A 19,624-nucleotide genomic window follows, 5' to 3' on the forward strand; every position below is an offset into this window, starting at 1 on the left:
AAACCAACATTCAAAATAGAAAGATCTCATCATGAGAAACTCTACGATCTCAAGGAAAAGGCAGAGTAAACACACATGGTGCTATGTTGCTAAAATCCAAATTTTAAGAAAACAAAGCAACATCTGATATGTATCTTATACCCTGAATTAACACATCATGTGTGCTGACAAATCAGCTTAGTAAACACAAAATAGACATATGCATGTGTTCACCTCTCTGTTTTACCTCTCTGACTCTCTGCTTTACAGACATATGATCCTGAAGTAGATTTGAGACATTTATCTTGTGTAAACTACATGTCACTAGGAGGTCTCTCCCTATCACATAGCCTTTCATTACCTGAAAATGTAAACATTGATTCATAACTGCACATTATATGGTTCTACACTTATACAGGGTTACAGGTTTTCACAACTTCTTTACCCTGAACCTAAATATCACTGGATCTTTCCTGATTTTAAGGTTTAAATCCGTATCCTTTATAGAAAAGTTTTGCTTCTGAGCACTCTACTGTTTTCAAGTCTAATAGTTTAGGTAATGGTTTCTGTACTTGTATTTGATTTGAGAGAAAGACTTGGCAACCAAGCGAAGTTTGCTCAGTTGTCTAATCCAGACAGAGTCTGTTTGGATGGATGTGCAGCACAGAGTTGTCACTCCTCTTCACAGGGGTACTCCATTCTCCTGTAGGTCAGAAAGCATCACATCTCTGCTGTCTACAGCAAAGACCAGTTTGAATTCCAGTGCTGCTTATTTCAAAGCTGAGATTTTGAAGCCCCAGGCTTTACAGCACAGCCCTGTGGAGCCTGCCAGACACCTTAGTCATCAGATTTAAACGTCACTGCCTTTTCTCAGCTCTTCACATCTCAAAACCAAGTGCAACCTACTGCTATTTTTGTACAGCCACCTTCTAGAGACAATGGAATGGTCTGTTCAACCCCATTCAGTGTGACAGTACATTAACTCATGGGGATGCAGAGCAGATTCAAGATGCAATGTCATATTTCGAGAAGAAATAAGTACAAGGTTAACTTTCAGGCTTCCACATCTAGAAATTAGCACCTTCACTACCTTTCCTATGCCAGAGGCCTCCATAAGCAGGTTAGGTAGAAAGGTCTTCTCACCAGCCTGACAGAGGAGTCTCAAAAGTAAGTGAATTTCTCCCTTTGGTCTCAGTTCTTCCACACCTGTGAGTCAGTGGTACTTAAAAGCAGGATATTTATACCAGTGCATTACCAAGAGACCAAGAGTATCCCAGTACCCATTTTTTTCCAAGGCAATTCATTTCCCCCTTCTTGGCTTTCCCACCATGCATTTCTTCAAAGAGAGATATTACCACACAAAGTGATGAAAAGGGACAATAATACCCAGCAACTGTTGCTCAGCTCCTGAAAGTTGTTGTGTTTCTAATTGTTTCTTCAATGTACTTTTTTTTTCAAATCAGTTTCTTAACACGTTATATGAAACCCAAAAGAGCAAACATTTTAGTATTCTGGCATAAAAACTACTTTGCTGGACACAGCATAAGAGCATGGGACCATCCAAGATGATCTTGTCAAACTAAGATTTCTGGGAAGCTTTTTCTTTAGCCAGTACATCATACCAAAGGGATGTTGACATTTCAAAGAAAGACAGCCTGACAAAAGGAACCCACACATTCATTTGTTCTTCCATTAAAAGAAACATATGCTGTCCAGCAGTTAATAATTCCACTAACATATATGAAGACAGTATCAGAAATACCTGATACCTTCTCATCCCCCTGAATTATCCAGACAAAGACAGAACCAGCTATACAGCTGGTGATCCTCAGTGAAATGAACATCAGAAAATGCAGACATACATGTGTGTTTTGGGCTCACACTTAAGACTCTGTATTCAGAATAGAGCATGTTTGACACAGACAAACTCTGTAAGAACAGCCTAATAATCTCAGCCTTCCCTTCAATTTCAGGGCAGAACTATTTTACAGAATGCTGCAGACTCCAGTGACACTGCTCAGGAACGTGACTGGCTTCTGCAAACCCAGCTGCACACAGATACAGTTTAAGAACTTAAATTACTAAGACATATGCTTACCTTCAAGCAATAAGACTTAAATAATATCTTATGTGCCCCACTGACTGGGGCCTACTTGTATTCCACTTGTCCCCAACAATGGGAAAGAATGAGATAAGAATCTTTATAAAGTTGTACTTCAGAAGAGTTCTACTGAATCTTTAGTTTACTAAATAAGACCAATTATCAAACTTAAACTAAGAAACCAAATTAATAACACCATAAGGTTGCCAAATGCATTGGTAACAACATATTAATACTTGAATCATAATGCAAGTAATTATTAGAGCAACCTGACCATTGGCAATCACCTAAGTTATGTACATTCTTTATTATTCAAGCCTTGCTTTATTTTCCCTTACTCTATTTTACCACAGATTACTAATACATTGACTAGATGGCAACTTTAACTACATCTGTTTGAGCAGCTGCTAATCAGTGCCAGGCCATGTGGAGCATGCATACATTTACCTTTAAATACTTGCAGCATTTCTCCATGTAGAACAAGGGCAGCTTTAAATAGCAGGAGAGAGAATAAAGCCTGGTGTGATCGACATGTGCTCTTGAATCAGTTACACCACAGCACTTTGCTACAAAACTGGATTATTAGGTAAGGTGGGACATGTGCACAGTCCAGACAGCTCACAGAGAATTAGAGACAGTAGTTCATTTAAAAAACACCCTTTCGTTTGAACTATCAAAAGGGAAATCAAACACATCTCAAACCCAGTTACTTTTTCTAAGAGTTTTAGCAATTAACTGCACAAATGCATGCATGAGAGAAAAATTACATATAAATAATAAATTTTACTCCCTCCATTGTTATTGTTCACTTTTGCTATAACTTTCCACAAAAATAAATTTACTCCCACATATAGTTTCAACTTTGAAACATTTGAAGCTGAAACAGAAGTTTAAGAAAATTGTAAGACATTAAAAGGCATTAGGAATGAAATGCTTACACAAGGTACTTGCGCCTTCCAGTTATAGGGTAAACAATTAAAACCCACACCCTAAACTAAATGCTTGGCAAATAAATGTGCAGAACTGTAGTGATGGGGCACGGCTAGTGCTAGGTAACAAATCCTGTTAACAGCAATTCTTGAAGACTGTGCTGTGTGGATATACCACAATATCTTATGCCACCTCGATGGGTCAGAGTCTTCCACCTAAAGGGCAGAAAGATTTAAACATAGTAGACACATTCATTAAGAAAAGTTCTTAGCTTTTGGGTATGTACATATGGACCTGATGTTTTCATTTCATTTTAAGTCCTTGAAAATAAATTGCAGACAGAAGCATATCTATTTTAGTTCTAACTACTGAATTAATAAAACTATAGTGCAGAGATCTGTATTTGCTGCTTTTATGATTCTGTCAATATTCCATTTTGATATTGCCCTCCAAAGCAATTGGAAAGCTCAAAGTATTGTTTCTGCACTTCCAAGACTAAGCTACCAAGCCAAGAGAGTTGATTACATAGGAAAATTTCTTTCCAAAATTCTGAACTATCACTGTCTTTATCTCCCCCAGCCTGTTCTGGCTCACCTTTCTTTATTTTGCCCAAAAACATTTCAGACAAGCCTCTCTTAAAAGTAGACTGCAATGCAAGAAGAGATTGTTTTCAGAGAAGTTCTAAAAGAAGAATTGGCCCTATGGACCAAAACATGTTCCTGATCATCAGTTTATATAACCTCACACTGCCAGTACTCCAGCCAGAAAAATAAACACTTATCCCACTCTATAGTTTGCAAAGAATCTGAAAACTCTAACTTGTTAAGAATGTATCACAAAAACATGAGAGAGGAGAAATTAAAAAAAACCCAACTTCCTGCATTTGGAGGCCTTTATCCACTTTTATATAACTTTTCAAAATGCAGGCAAGCAGTTATTAATTCAAGCTCCAACACGTGGGTAAAATGATTACTTTTCTTTACTCAAAAAGAAGGTAAATATGTACTTTTAAAACAGTTTTTTTTTTTAATAGAGAAAGAGACAATTGCAGCTGCCCACATATTGTAAAGAACAAGCAGAATTAGTTGAGATGCATTTTGTGTTAGGAGGCCTGAGCAGGGATGCACAGGAACAGCTAATTGAACAAAGTCTGGGAAATAAAATCATTTTGGTGGATTGTGGCTCCATTATAAGCAGCTTTTAGAGCTAAAAGGAGGACCAGCTTGTATTTCATTTGTTGAGAAGTTCCCAAGGGAGAGAGACCTCTTAAGAGAGGAATAATCTGATCAGAAAAATGAGCAGAGGTGATTTTTATAAACAACAGTTAAGTCCATGTCAGACAAGGAAGTTTTAAATGGACAAGGCAAGACAAAACATGGCAGGAGTCAAGAAGTGAGAGAGACAAGGGCTTAGACAGGAGTTTTGGTGTGCACAGAAAGAAGACAGGGCTCGGGATGCCATTTAAGGGAAAGCAATGAGGTGTATAAATAGCCTGCACTGCTGGATCTAATGGCAAAGCTGTTGGGCAAACAGCAATGAGAGTCCTCAAAAACCAAAAAAAGATTCTTTCTCATCTTATTGGAAGTGCTTTTGGAAAAACCTCCAAGCTAAGTGACCATAGTAAGTGACCTTGACTTCTCCATTGTTGGGTCAGTGAAGAGTAAAATAGAATTTCTTGAGCCACTGTTGAAAAGATTTCAGCTTCTAGGATTAACAGAAAAATACACTCCATGTTAGCAAATAGCAACAAAAAGATACATATTATGAATACTAACATTTTCCAGCAGCAGTAACTTCACTGCATACCTATGCAAAGCTAATTTGCATTTTTAGTAGAGTACTGCCAACACTAAGAGTATCACTGAGAAAGCCAACCATTACAGTATTTTTACAGACAAAACATTTGCAAAAATATTTTTGCTTCAGTATTGGATTGAACTTCTAACTACCAATCTTACTCTGTTCAAGCATTGTATCTAGGTGCTTTGTGATAAGGAATTTTATGGACAGCCATTTAGAAATGAAGTGTTATTCATATTGGACAAAATATCTTTAAAGGAAAGATTTAAATAGTACTGCATAGGGAAGACATACAATCCAATTCAATCATGTGCACTTTGAGTATCTCTTGGGTGTCAGAAATAAGGAGTTGCAGCAATAAGTTGCAATATGAGAGACCTCATGTCTTAGCAATTATTGAACTTCAACAAACTGCAATAGCTAAAAATTATGATCAAAATATGCATTATTTTTTTAAAAACGGGATTGAAATAACTTCTCTGAGCTTTTCCTCAAAATTAAAAATATTGTTTTCTTTCCTTTTCCCTCATTTACTGGAATGAATACATTTTCACACTTAGAGAAAAAGTTGTTTTCTTTTCTTTTGATTTAAGTCCTGTTTGAGCCACTAGAAAAATGTTTAGGCCTTCTCCAAGAAACTAAGAAATTATTTAATGTAAACTTATCTTAAAGGAACAAAGCAAGAAAAAGTTTTCAAGCTAATATAAAAAGTTACATGACTCTTTAAGTTACTTTATAGTATGCAATACTAGAGCTCACCCAAGTGAAGTACTACAAACTGCTCCTCATTGAAGACTAGGAATTATAACTAGAAACATTTGTTGTACATAGGCAAATAGAATACATTCAAACTAAAATTTTTCCAACAACATTCAAAGACAGAAAGAAAATACAGGCTGTAGATATTAATCTATGGATAGGAAGACATTACAGAAGTCTGTGTTAATAAATTATATAAAAATGAGGTTTCAACAGTTTCAGTGACTATGGAAAGATTTTTATTTGTTTTAAGAGCTGCTGAAGAAAAGGTTTCTAATATGTAAATCAGCTCTCCAAACAGTTTTGAGACTAGGTTAAAGGCTGTGCTTATTCTCTCCAAAATGCCAGACATATCTTTGAGTGTGAGAAGAAAATTAAAAAAAGTAACAGACAAACCTTTCAACAAAATCATCCAACAGCACAGACTTTGTAAGAGATTTTACTGTGGTAGCTCCAACACTTAATTTGTTTTCAACTGTGTAACAGATACACAATAACAAGTAAGTATTATAAAAAGTAAAATGTATTAACATTAAAGCATTTTAACATTGTCAAAAAGTTTAAGGGCCAATGTACCCAAGTCACCATCAGTTTGAATGCCTGCATTCCTTTTTACAGTAGAAATTAAAATAATAATATGAAGTATTAGGAATTTAGCACTGACTAGCAACCCTATGATTTGAGAATTTTCCCCTCTGACCTGAAATTCTGCTTGTAAGTAAAGCTATTGTTTGTCTCCCAACTGCTTGCATTCCTCCCAAGTTAACTCGACTAACATTTCAGTCTGCTAGGAAAGATCTAAATAGGAAAAAAACATATGGAGAGCTTTCTTCAAGGGCAGACTACTGAAAGTACTGGAAGCTTTTAACCCTCTACACACCTTTACATTCATCACTCAGAAATAACAGGATGAATATTTCATTTCACAGGTTCGTGCCAACTGCCTCCTTTCTGATGGAGTGCAGCCTCATGCCTGCTCAGGAAAGCCTGTTTGTAGGCTTTCCATGCTGGTTTGCAGTACTAAGAGGCACAGCATAAAACGACCACAGTTTAGCCCTACATACTTCTTTTATTTTCATGTCCAGAAGTACTTTTTCTACAGAAAACCTATCTTAGCTTACTGATTTATATGATAATACTGAAAGTCCAGTGGAGAATGCAATAACAGTGAACACAATGGCATTCCATTATTTCATCCATTTAAAATGCAAGTCTTTTCCAGGGTGGTATTAATAATTTATAACTCAACAACAGCTTACCAAGTTGAAAAATATTATTTACAATTGTTTTTATTATTATTACTCTTAATAGTATTCTATTCACAGGGAGCAAATATATTTATTTATACCTCTGTCTTCAGCAGTGCTGAAAGCTGAATACTTAGAAATATCAGAAGTAGCTGTCCTAGCAGGCAGAAGAGAGGCACTTCAGACACAGCACATGAAAGGAAGACAGTGGCTGCAGTGATAAGCTCTTGTATTCCAACAGGCCCCCAGGTAACCCCTTCCTGACTCTCCCCTGTGACACGTTACCACAGCCTCCTCCAGAAGGCTGCTGCTTGGCAAATTGTCTATCATGCACAACCAACCTAAAATAGTAAGTGGGATCACAAAGGGAAGAGCAAGTCTGTGGTATGATTTATCAATGGCAGCACTAAGATCTAAATTTGATTTGGTAGAGGGAAATGTTGGGAAGAGTAACATTTAAAGGTTTTGGGAAGGAGCAGCATCTGGGAACAGTAGATAAATAGCAAGAGAGAGGTTTCAGGAGTTCCAGAAGTTTGATAGAAGAATTTACAGAGAAAGCCAAAATTGAGAAATTGCTAAAAATTTTTACCTCTGTTAAGTTTCCTTCTGAACAAATTTGGAATTCCTTATAAATCAAATTATAAACATCTTCCATTCTTATAAGTAAGAACAAGAAGTGCCTGTCAGGCACTTATGTAGCACTTGATAGCATCTGTCCAATTGTCAGAGCCTCACCTCCAGCTGTGGCTGATCACAAGCACTCCAGGTAGAGGAAACAGAATAAAAATCCACAAACCATATCTATCTTTCCTACGTATAAGAGAAAAAAAACAGGGCTAAACATTTTCTGATTATTGTTGCTGGTGAACAGTTGAAACCCTGAAGCAAGAGCTGGTTATAAGCATTGTTAACGAGCTGTGTCATCACAGAATGGTTTGGGTTGAAAGGGACATTAAAGATCATCTAGTTCCAACCCCTGCCAACACTAGATCAGGGGCTTAAAGCCCTGTCCAGCCTGACCTTGAGCATTTCCATGGATGGGGCAATTACAAATTTATTAAGGACAAAGGCCTTATCTTATTCACTCCAAGGCTCACAGAAGAAGGAAAAATAGTAGCAAGGGGAAATACTTAAATACCAGAAAGACCACACTGACCATTTAACCCCAGGTTTGTATCTTCCTCTCAAAGAATGAAAACATCCCTAAAAACAGCACTAAAAAAAATCTTGTCTCTGGAGTGTGCTGAGGGTAGCTTACTTCAGAACTTCACTTGTTTCACTTGAACAACTAGAAATTTGATCTAGTTGGCAACAAGGTCTACAAATCCCCCAACAAGACATACCTTTTCCATGTGTAAGCAGCTATTCAGAACCTATTCAGCTATTCAGTCACCTCTCAGTATTTTCTTCAATAAGGAGCTGACATGCCCAATATGAACCACAGATTAGCTTGTTTTTCTAAAATATGGAAAATTTTTATAGCTTCTTTTGAGCTGTCTAGAATCTCCAATCTTCTGAAATATGATCAAGAGAACTGGACACAGTATCCTAAAACCACACCAACCCAAGACTCATCTCTGCCTCTATGCTGCTGCTGTCCTTTGCACACAGCCAAAGGTTAGAAAAGTTTTTTTTTTCTGCAGCAATGTGCCAAGAGCTTACACTGATTATGATGTGTAACTTTACTTAAGTGTTTCTTCATGATTTTTCTTTTAAAATCTCTCACTTATATGTACAATCCATATCTGCCAGGACTGAATGTAGTTTGTTATTATTTAAAGAGATAACTCAGATCTTTATTACTAACCTTTGCTTTTTGTTTATTTAATACTTTAAATGCCCTAAATTATAAATTTCTATCAACTTCCAACTCTACAAATGATTTTACAATCAATTATATAGGTGATAAAATTACAGCATTTGACCAATATCTTCCCTAAAAGGTATCTTTCCTTTAACAGTGGGCAGAAATAGAAATAAATGTTCATGCCAGTGACCTTAATATTATCACCTAATTTATGCTATACCAATTCACCAAACTGCAGATCTCTCAAAAACCTACAGTCCAAGAAAACTTACCTGCTTTGAAACTGGTATCAACTGGCACTAATTAAATACTGTACTATTTTGTCTGTGGTAACAGAACTGCAAATTAGTTACTGTTTCACAGGCAGGACATGCTGGAGATTGTTCCAAATGATTGGGAAATGGCCCATTTATCTCGAAATCTTAACACACAGACAACCCCCATTCTCATTTTCCAAGATTAGTGAACAGTAAATAGTAGATTAGGATGCTTTCTTTAGCTAATTTCTTTAAGAAGTTTTAGGTATAAATCATCCAGAAAAACATCTCAGCTACCTCTTTTGCTACAAATTATAGTCATTCCTATATAGCACAGGAACCTCCATTTCTGTTTCTGTTCAGAGCCGTAGTTTGTATTTTACAGTAGAGTATTATTCTTAGTAGTGCAAAGATGGCTGTACTATCTTTATTTCTTTTGACCCCTGGGACTTCATAATTTTCTTGGACTGGCTTATTCTTGTGACTCTTGAACCCTTCAAGGCATCACAAGTGCTTCAAAGGAGATTGTCCTTCTGATTTTTTATTAAAACATTCTGAAAAAGTGAAGCATCCTTTAATATACTTGTTGTTCAAGTCAAAAATTCAAGAAAGATAATAAAAAGCTCCAAATCCTGAACACAGAAAACAGTATTCACTAAACCAATTCATTACTTTTTTTCTTCACTTATCTGGGCCAGCACAGATTAAATTTTAATAATAAATTAACTCAGAGATCACAAGTTATTTCTATAAAGAACATTTGAAAGAAATCAAATTCTCAGAACATTCTTGGTAAACAAGAATTTAGTTATCACATCTGAAAAATGAAATATTAATTGTAAATACTCACAGGGTAATCAAGCAAAACAATAACTAAACACATTAAGCATTCACATGAAGTCCTTTGAGTACCATTTTATTAAATTGGCCTGAAGACAGAAATGACAAATAAACTTCTAATTATAATGGATATACAATGCAACTTGACCGATGTTTCAGATACCAAAATGAAACGTTCAAATGCTTTTTTGCTTTAAGGTTACATTTACAGGTGTATGCAGATGAGTCAGAAAGCCAGCTCTGACCTAAATCTGTTTTCCCCCTTGTCAAGGCTGTGTTTGGTCCATGCAGGACGAGGAGGGCCAAGAGGGGACGGCACAGCACTGCCACCTCGTGCCAGGCAGCGTGGCTCCTGCCACAATGATCCCAGAACGTGCTCTGCCTTTAAACTCTGTACTTATTTGAGAGCAGAAGCTTCATCTTGAATTATGAAAGGGTACAACAGCATCCATCTTTAATATCCAGTTCTTTCCATAAAACTATCTGTAGTTAATCAGCATGTCAGGCAGCAACTACTCATTATATTTGCCGTTGTAGCAGCTTAGTCACTCAGAACTCTGATAAATTTCACTCACCAGAGATAAGACCTTTGCTAATGGCTATCTGCTTCAGATTAAGACTTTCTAGTTTAATTTCCCGTTTTGGTAGAAGAATTATGACAAAAGCATATAAAGTTTCATAGTTCAGAAGATGCAAAAAACTTCTGAACACCCACGCTATAAAAAGGGTCATATATTCTTGCTGTATAAATGTTTACATAGTGACAAGTTACAAAGAAAACAATTTCCTTTCGATCTATTGTTATCTAAAATAGAACCACTTCATCAAACACAACATAATAATATAAAGAATGTGATTTTTTGTTGTTGTTGTTGATTTACTGATAAATATAATTTTGCTCAGTGGATATTTCAGTCTTCCCCTCAAGAGCCACAATTACAAGCAAAAAAGATGTAAAGTAGCAGTACTCACCAATATCATTAGCTAGAGCAGCGGGATCAGAGACCCCAAGGGTGGCTTCAAACTCTTCCTGAAGACGATAAGCTCTTTGAAGAAGAGATTCAAGCTTATGAATGAATTCAGCACTAATGATATCCTGCAAGAAGACAGACATGAGCAGCTTTTCTATTTGCTTTCAGCCTGTAAGATTCCTTTGTAAAATCCAAGGATATTAAGCCTTCACAGAACAAACCGTGCCACATTAATTTCCTACAAACCACACAGGGACACTGCCAGATGAAAACTTCAACATCCACAGTAGATACACTTTTCAGAGCACACACACATTTTATTTAGAGTAATAAAAAATAAAATTTAAATTTAAAATAATTTAAAATTATCTGTGATGTTTGCTGCACTAGAAATAATGAAAGTAACACATATCTGTTTATTTCAAAATATTTTTAGCATTTAGTTTATAAGAAAGGAGGAAAAAGTTTAAGCACACTGCTTGTAAATATGCAGAAATTGATTATTTTTCCCTGAGACATTTATCTCTGGCAAGCAGATACCCTCTCACATAATCATCAAAGAAAGAGAGGACCCAAGGGATTACATGCAGGGAAGTTGTCTGCTTGATAGCTCAATAATAGTGTCCAGAAGCAAACACTGATGCATCAGCAATTGCCAAAAGATAAATAATGTTAGTTCCCTTCCCATGGCCTCCTCCAAATAACCAACCAAAAAAGTCAGAAGGGATGAACTCAGATCTCCTTTAAATACAATACCACTAAATTGGAAATTGACTCAATTGTCATTTGGTAATTGAATTTACAAAGATTCAGGTAATAACACAGAATAAATTTTCAGGGCAGCATGAGTGGGTTACAGACGGGATGTACTCACTTCTACACTTTCTTCTGCAATTGCATCTCCTGCTCCCAGCTTAATGGAACCACAGATGGCTTCATCTTCAACTTGCCTGTTACGAAAAGTTAGGGCCTGCTCCCAGCGCCTCAGTGCTTCTTCAAACAGCTCCATCCCTAGGGAAGAGCAGGAACAGCTTCAGCTACATTCACATTTTAGAGACACGGGAAAATATGTAGTTAAAATAAACATAATTATCACAGAGACGTAAGTTGAAACAACATCACTTCCCAGCCTATACCAGTATATATTTACCTTATTTTTTTGTAAAGAAATGTAATCATTTTCCCCATGTGTCAGCACTTGATTTTAAGGATTACTACTGCAAATAGTGAAAGAAAAAGTATTCTAGAAAACTAGATCAAGTATGATTTCATTCTTTTATAGAAATAACCTGCCTACAGGACACTGAGAAAGAACACAGTAATATTTTGTGTCATTTTACTATAAAGCAAAGAAATCATTTACATTCACTGTAAGCAGATGCTGAATATTGTTATTATGACTTACCCATCAAATACAAATTTTCAGGTGTCGTCACTGGAATATTGACAAGCTTAAGGTCATCTTCATCTGCTTTATCCCAGGAATTAGAATTGGCACAAGCACAACTGTGACAAGAGGTGGCACTCTGAACCTTGAAAAACAAAGTGTTGTTACAGACAGCAACCTTAAAACCACGTTCTTGCCAGAGTACATTACATCCAAGCCATCTGCCTAGAAAATGGTTTACTCTGTGGTAAGGACAGTGGTATCTCAGCACCTCTAGCTGCCTGTGCAGTTCATTCAAGAAACTTCTTCAGCTCAGTGAAGCCTTTAGATGCATATTCAATGCAAGTTAGCAGACATTCAAGAGCCTTAAAACATTTTTACTTACCGAGGTCAGGCTTTGAACTGAACCAGAGTATTTACTGAAAAGTCCTCCATTTGCATAGATACAGGACTGAGATCCTTTTTCCTTGGCAGAGCTCAGAGAAAGAGTCAAGTTTTGTCGACTACTGGAACAACTAGAACCTAAGAGACACATTTATTTTAAAGCTCTTGCAAACTCAAAATATTGCTTCTTGTACAAATCTATCAAGAATTGCATTTACTTTTTTCAATAAAATCCAGTTTAGAAGCAACCAACAATTATTCTTTTGTTTACAGTTCTTCTTGAGAAACTACACATCAGAATTCAATGGCTGTAACAATAACCATGCATTTTAGCTTAATTATTTGACTATTCTATAAAAAACCAAATCTGAATTTCTCCATATTGAGATACACATGCAAGGATGGCAAAACCCATTGTTAATACACTATTGATAAAGTGTTCTAATCCTGGTTCATGATTAAAACTTCACCTTTGACAACAAGCCCAGCTTCATTATAAGATACTGTAATTTTGTTTCTAATTTGACAAATTCAAAATTTAAAGTCTAACAATTCAAACACACTTAGGTGTTCCATCCTATGGAGATGATTAAAGGGATGAAGCACCTCCCCTCTAAGCAAAGGGTAAAAGTTGGGGTTGTTCAGCCTGGAGAAGGCTCCAGGGAGACCTTACTGCAGCCTTTCAGTACTTGAAGGGGGCCTATAAGAAAGATGGGAACAGACTTTTCAGCAGCATCTGCTGTAACAGGATAAGGGATTATGGTTTTAAAACTAAAAGAGGGCTGATTTATATTAGATAACAAGGAAGAAAGTTTTTACAATGAGGGTGCTAAAACACTGGAATGGATTACCCAGAGAAGTCATGAATGCCCCATCCCTGGAAACATTCAAGGCCAGGTTGGATGGGGCTATGATCAACCTGGTCTAACTGAAGAAATCCCTGCTCAATGCAGGGGTTGGGCTGGATGAACTTCAAAGGTCCCTTCCAACCCAAACTACTCCATGATCAAAGGAAAATAGTTTGGTTTACTGCTACAGTTATGCACATCCATCCCCTCACACAACTTTTTTTCGTCTCCAAGAAAACAACAGAAAAAGCCCCAGCTTGGGGGTTCCATGACTTACCTTTTTCTGAAGCAGCTGCTTTGGTACACTCTAATACGAGATGAGCTGGTTCCCATGGTGGCACTTTCTTGTTTTTCTTTCCACGTCTTCTTTTAAAGTGATGGGCCAGAAAAATCACAGATATTGCACTCACTGCTGTTACTGTGAAAAGTTTCTTTAACCCTGGGGAAAGCTTTATCTGAAAATAAAAGCATGATTTAATTGCAAATATATATACTGAGAGACAGAGTGCAGCACCAAGAACTATAAGGTATATTGCAAATTCACAGACTATGGGGATCTAAGCAAATGACTTTCAAAGATTCAGGGTTTTTTTTATTTCTTCTTAATGCCAGGACAATGCAGGGCTTAAATCTCTAATAGCAAAAAATACTGAAAAGGAACTCGTCTTTCCCAATGATACTACTTCTTGCACTGTGAAAGAGTCCAAGATCCTAATCCCAACATTTGTGTGGTGTTTCAATTTGAGTAGAACATGTATTTAAATATATTTCTCTAAATTAAGTTTTGAAAAAGAAATTAACATTTTATTTTGGATTTAGATCAGTCATAGGTCTATAGGTGTTTAAATTAGTAAATAAGAGCCACATACGCAAACAACTTGTATCAAAAGCCATTAACAAAAATTTGTAACACGCAAAGTAACAAGATACACAAAGAAGAAAAGTGCCATTTAACTGGAAACCACAGCTCACATTCACAAAATCTTTTGGAAACTTATGCTGCTTGAGGAACAGATTGCTGTGGGAGAACCAGATCCACAGTCCTTGGGCCTCATATGGTGTTTGTGTAACACGATTCCTCATAGCAGAGAGAGCACACAGAGCACCACTGCACTCTGGCACTCCTTGTTGCTGTGCAGTTGCTACAGACTATCACCACTGTGCAACCTGAAGAAACACTCAAAGCTTCTCTCTGCACTGAGTTTACCATCAACAAGTCAAGCACCTTTGGCTTGAGAACCCTGCCCTTCCTGGTACCATGCCTTGACTGAGTTCTACAACTACCACTGTACTCTGTGAGGAAAACTAAATGCCTGGAACACAGCACCGACACAAAACTTACAAAATTTACAAAAGACTACTGCTTTTCACAGAAAAGAGTTAACAACCAAACACCTGAGATTAAAACCTCTAAGATCACAACATGAAATGTTAAAACATTGCCGTTTCAAAGAACTGCAAAAGGATTTTTCTAAATTTGTGTGTGCCTACAAACATAATCATAAACTGATTAACAATGAAATGAAAACCTCTAAAAAGAGGAAAGTTAATAGTTGCACATATGGGAGTTGCATGTGGTATTTAAAAAGGACGTGAGTATGCTGCAACATGAAAATAGTGATCTTGCAGTGGGAGTTTTGAAGTATTTAAAATATAGAAAAAAATGTGGAAATGAGCATATGCAGCTAAAACTGAGAATATCTCATCCTGGTTTTATATGCAGTAAAACAGAAGTACTTACAGGGTACTGTGAAATATTTACATAGCTTATACGTGTCTAACTCTATAAAAAAATAGTCATATTAAAGACCTAGCTTGAAAAGCAGAACTCAATACTATTAGTCTAAATTTAATGACAGTTATGTTTAGCTTGCAAATATAAAAAAATACAAGAAAAAAACGACCATTTGAGAATTCTGACATCTTGAGAATCACTGCACTGTTACAAACTGGAGATATACAGACACTGCAAGTAAAGCAGATGTATGATGATGTACTAAGCATTTATTAGCAGAAAAAAAAAAAAAAAGACACACTTATTTTAGTGCAGTGTTATAAACAAACTAAACCCCAACGTATTCTGTACAAATTTAATTCACAGTCACGAGCACATACAACACCACAATAAACTTCTAAATGTATAACAAAAGTAACAATATTTATACAATGTATTTATTACCTGGTTAAGAGAATAATACCAGGAAAGGGGAAGATTAAACACCCGTAAAGCTACTGTCTTCAGAGAAAATCGTGTCTCAGTAACAGTTTCTTCTGACATGGCTCCTTCTCTCCCATACCTCATTAAGCGAAACTATCTTGAAAACAATCACAGATGGTCTCTGGAATACTCTGTCAAAAGAAGAATACATACTATGAGGATGTAAAGGAGGCATAAGTATGGAAGGATGCATCCTAAAAGAAGGATGCATAACTATGCAACAGAAGCCCAGGACGTTTTTCTTCTACAAGCTCGAATCTCTTCAATCACAGGTGCATGACTTGTTTGACTGATGGTTTTGAGTAGAGGCAAGACTTAATGTGGAGACAGCAAATCTGCTGGTTCAGCTGAGGCCCCGTTTGTCCGGCTGCTGTGTGCAGACGTGCAGCTGTACAACAACCAGGACTAAGGAGGGCTCGGTCTGCTTTGGTTAGCCGGCCGCTCCCGTGCTACAGCCTCCAAGTCACGCACGGCAACAATCCTGCCTCTGAAACCACCACTGCTGGAAGAACGTATGACAGCTGAAAGAATTAAAAGATTTGTGAGCAGCCAGGAAAAGTTTATCTCATTCAGCGCTTCGTTTATTTTGCAGACACACCACGAGAAACAACCACTATAGCCTGACGTAATCTCCCCGAAGCAGTCGCACCTCTCTCACTCCCTCACGCTGAACACAAGGCGAAGCTTCCGAACCGCGACTCCGGGACCGCAACGGGGCACCGCTGGAGGCGATGGAGGCCTCGGGGCAAAAGCCAGCTCCGCCCAGCCCGGCCGAGCCCTCTCCAGCCCGGGCAGCCCCGGCATCGCGAGCGGGCAGAACTGGCGGCAGCGGGCAGAACCGCGTGCCCCGCGCGTCCCTCAGCCCTCTCCCCGCAGCTGCCCGGGTCAAAGCGGGCGCGCCGCTCCCCGGGCCCGGGGCGGGTCGCTACAGCCGCCGCACTCAGTTACCTACCTGCCCGCCGAGCACCGGGGCGCGGACAGATCCCTCTGCTCCGGCCCCGGCGCTGCCCGGAGACCGGCGGGATCCGCTTCCGGCAGACGGAGAAGCGGCCGGGGTCGGCCGGGAGGAGCCGCAACCACGTGAGGGAGACCGGCGGCGTCGGGACTCCGCGCCCGCCATCTTTGCTCCGGGCAGCTCCGCTGCGGGCGGCGGGGCGGGGTGCGCGCCTAGAGCTGCCATCTTTGTGCGGGGCAGCGCTCACGGGAGCGGCTGAGGCTCTCGGCGCAGCCATCTTTGTGCGGGGCAGCGCTCACAGGAGCGGCTGAGGCTCTCGGCGCAGCCATCTTTGTGCGGGGCAGCGCTCGCAGGAGCGGCTGAGGCTCTCGGCGCAGCCATCTTTGTGCGGGGCAGCGCTCGCGGGAGCGGCTGAGGCTCTCGGCGCAGCCATCTTTGTGCGGGGCAGCGCTCACGGGAGCGGCTGAGGCTCTCGGCGCAGCCATCTTTGTGCGGGGCAGCGCTCACGGGAGCGGCTGAGGCTCTCGGCGCAGCCATCTTTGTGCGGGGCAGCGCTCACGGGAGCGGCTGAGGCTCTCGGCGCAGCCATCTTTGTGCGGGGCAGCGCTCACGGGAGCGGCTGAGGCTCTCGGCGCAGCCATCTTTGTGCGGGGCAGCGCTCGCAGGAGCGGCTGAGGCTCTCGGCGCAGCCATCTTTGTGCGGGGCGCGTCCCGCGGCGGCGTCGCAGCAGCCGCGCCCGCCCGGCCGCGCGTGTGCGGGGCAGCACCGGCGGAGCCGCGGCCCGGGCGCGCCCAGCTCCGCCACGGCAGCCCCGCTGCAGCGCCGCTGTCCCCGCAGGCAAGGGCGAGACGCGGGGCTGGTCGCAGCCCCGCTGAGCTCCGGGATCCGTGCGCGGCGCATCCTCCCGGCTGCTCCGGTAAGAGACAAGGGCCCGCTTGGGGCTTGGGCAGCGGCGGAGGGTTCGGTCTGGCGGGGGCTGGGAGCGCGGCGGGCCGTGCGTCTGGCTGGTCCCACAGCCCAGGGCGTGTTGGTGCGGCGACGGCGGCCGCCTCGGGAGCCGTCCCAGCGGCCGGGGCGCCGCGGTCCCGCAGCGCCGGGCGGGGGCCGGCGGTCGGCGGTGGCCGGTCGGGGCAGCGGGGCCGTGTGGGGCGGGACCGCCCTCCCGCCGGCTGGAGGCGGCCACCGAGCTCCGCAGGTCCCTGCTGAAGTTGCCGCTGTGCGGCAGCGGTACCGTGGGTACCGCGCAGTCCCCAAAGCCAGTAATTTACGGATAAATGGCCCTGCTCGCTCCCCGAGTTACCCATGCGGATGCATCATCGGGTATGCTGGGTGGAACAGCCTGGGGAAAAAGGCCGGGGTATCACCTAGTGGAAAATCACTGTCGGCTTCTCCTGCGCTCAGGCAAAGCCCGAGTTAGGAAAATCCTCTTAGAATATAGAGGTTAGCTAATGGGTTTCATAGTTAGGACTTAGCGTGGTGGAAGAAAGAAACGAAAGAGTGGCCTGTATGCCCTGAAAGCCAATATAAAATGAATGCTGTCTAAACTTGTAAGAGGATGTACCCTTAACTCCAGAATATTTTTAAATGTCTTTTCTCTGTGGGAACTGTACTTAAGGGCAGAAAAATAATGTAATGGAAGTGACTTATCAATTTATGACTTGCTTCAGTGGGTAGCTCCTGGTGCCTTAGGAGAAAGACCAGGTAACTTTGACGAGGTTACTGAGCACACTTTTGTCATTTAGTGGGAAAATACTAGGTTTTATGCTAAATAGATATAAAGCAATTCTCTACCAGAGCTGGGATTGATGGTGTCAATTTTTTCAAGAAATGGGATGTTTATTCTGGATAGATTGAAAAAAAGATAAAAATACAGAGGGATGGGAAGTAAAATTCAAAACTACTTATTGATTAATGGAATATAAAGGAACCCAAGTCAAGAAATAGGAAAGATGAACCTGAATTTGACACACTAAAAAGACTAATTTTAAGTTTGGTAAAAATGTCATTCATGTACAAAAGTAATTGAAGGGATTTCTGTAAAGTTTAGTTAAAACAACACAGATTTTTAGAAAAGTGATTAAAAATATGTATCTTAACAATCTGAGTATGCCTAGGGCTATCACTTCAGTGGACTTTTATAGCTTTGAGTGAATGCTGGTGGGTTTTTTCTGAAGAGTGAAGGATATTAATATGGTAAGTAATTACTGAACTTCAGACCTCCTTAATATTCTAAGTAATTAAGTGTTCAGGTACAAAGTTGCACCCTGTGTCACTCTTGCTTTGTTGCTATAAGATATAAATAAATGTTAAAGGAAATTGTTCCAGTCTATCACTGGTAAAATAACTGTGAGTGTAACGAAGAAGCCTGAACTTGCAGATTACTGGTTTGAGATGCTGTTATTCAGAGCTGTACTGACAAAATAATAAAAGCCTGTAATGAAGACACAATTTCTGCTTCATGTAATTGATGTCTTCAGAATAATCCTTTTATTCTTAAAATCTTCCATCAGCATTCCCTTACCGAACTCTGTAAAATGATCTGTTAAAATGGCTCCATATTTAGAATATCAGTGGGATACATAAAACATGCAATTGTTTATTTCAATATCTGTTGAAATGTTAACTACTATAACTAGGCAGATGAAATTATTAATGCAAAAATTTTTGAAAGAATTCAAATTGTGTTTGGTTTCTTTAGGAAATAGTGGGTTCCTTACATGACCCAAAGGTAATTTTTGGCATCAGTTGAATTCCATAGTGTTTGATGGGAGTTTTCTGTGGATGTGATAGGCCTTCCATGGTAGGCACCACACAAGTCTGTGATGCTGTGGAATTCTACTGAATAATAAACAGGTTGCTGGTCATGATGCATTGAATCACGGTCCACATTTCTTTGATGGCTCTGATGGTTTTCTTCGGGAGTGAAAAGACAAGTCACAAAAAAGCCTTCCAAGACTGGACTTGAAGAGAATTTTTTCTTTGAAGTGTGAGTCTGTGCATGCTCAAAGCAAAATTGTGTTGATAAGTCCTACTTTGGAGCATTAATTAGTTCACTTCATGGGATGGGGTAGTATGAAGCATTGAGGTAGGTGAACTGAAACCTCTGAGGGGAAGCAATGGAGAGAGCTGGCAATAGACTG

General features: G+C 39.9%; 2 protein-coding genes and 1 long non-coding RNA gene across 6 annotated transcripts in view; 1 reads left to right on the forward strand and 2 right to left on the reverse strand.

The window, feature by feature from the left end:
* Positions 1-16,665, reverse strand: part of MIGA1 (mitoguardin 1) — a 34,709-nt gene extending 18,044 nt beyond the window's left edge. The window contains exons 1-7 of one of the 2 annotated variants that reach the window (XM_068200016.1): positions 16,477-16,665; positions 15,490-15,659; positions 13,588-13,765; positions 12,464-12,600; positions 12,097-12,223; positions 11,566-11,702; positions 10,693-10,816 (exon numbers count right to left, since the gene is read on the reverse strand). In XM_068200016.1, the coding sequence (XP_068056117.1) occupies positions 10,693-10,816; positions 11,566-11,702; positions 12,097-12,223; positions 12,464-12,600; positions 13,588-13,765; positions 15,490-15,612 (826 nt within the window). In that variant the 5' untranslated portion in view covers positions 15,613-15,659; positions 16,477-16,665. The remainder of the gene's footprint in view (positions 1-10,692; positions 10,817-11,565; positions 11,703-12,096; positions 12,224-12,463; positions 12,601-13,587; positions 13,766-15,489; positions 15,660-16,476) is intronic. The other variant, XM_068200015.1, reaches the window with a different exon arrangement.
* Positions 5,437-10,680, reverse strand: LOC137479498 (uncharacterized). The gene is made up of 2 exons (XR_011002294.1): positions 8,160-10,680; positions 5,437-7,626 (listed from the first exon to the last, which is right to left on the reverse strand). It is a non-coding gene; the product is annotated as an uncharacterized lncRNA (long non-coding RNA).
* Positions 16,666-17,172: 507 nt separating the features above from the next.
* Positions 17,173-19,624, forward strand: part of USP33 (ubiquitin specific peptidase 33) — a 37,527-nt gene continuing 35,075 nt past the window's right edge. For all 3 annotated transcript variants that reach the window (XM_068200022.1, XM_068200023.1, XM_068200021.1), the window contains exon 1: positions 17,173-17,400. The gene's annotated coding sequence lies outside the window, so the exon portion shown is untranslated. The remainder of the gene's footprint in view (positions 17,401-19,624) is intronic.

Source organism: Anomalospiza imberbis, chromosome 9, assembly GCF_031753505.1.
Source record: "Anomalospiza imberbis isolate Cuckoo-Finch-1a 21T00152 chromosome 9, ASM3175350v1, whole genome shotgun sequence".
Lineage (NCBI taxonomy): Eukaryota > Metazoa > Chordata > Aves > Passeriformes > Viduidae > Anomalospiza > Anomalospiza imberbis.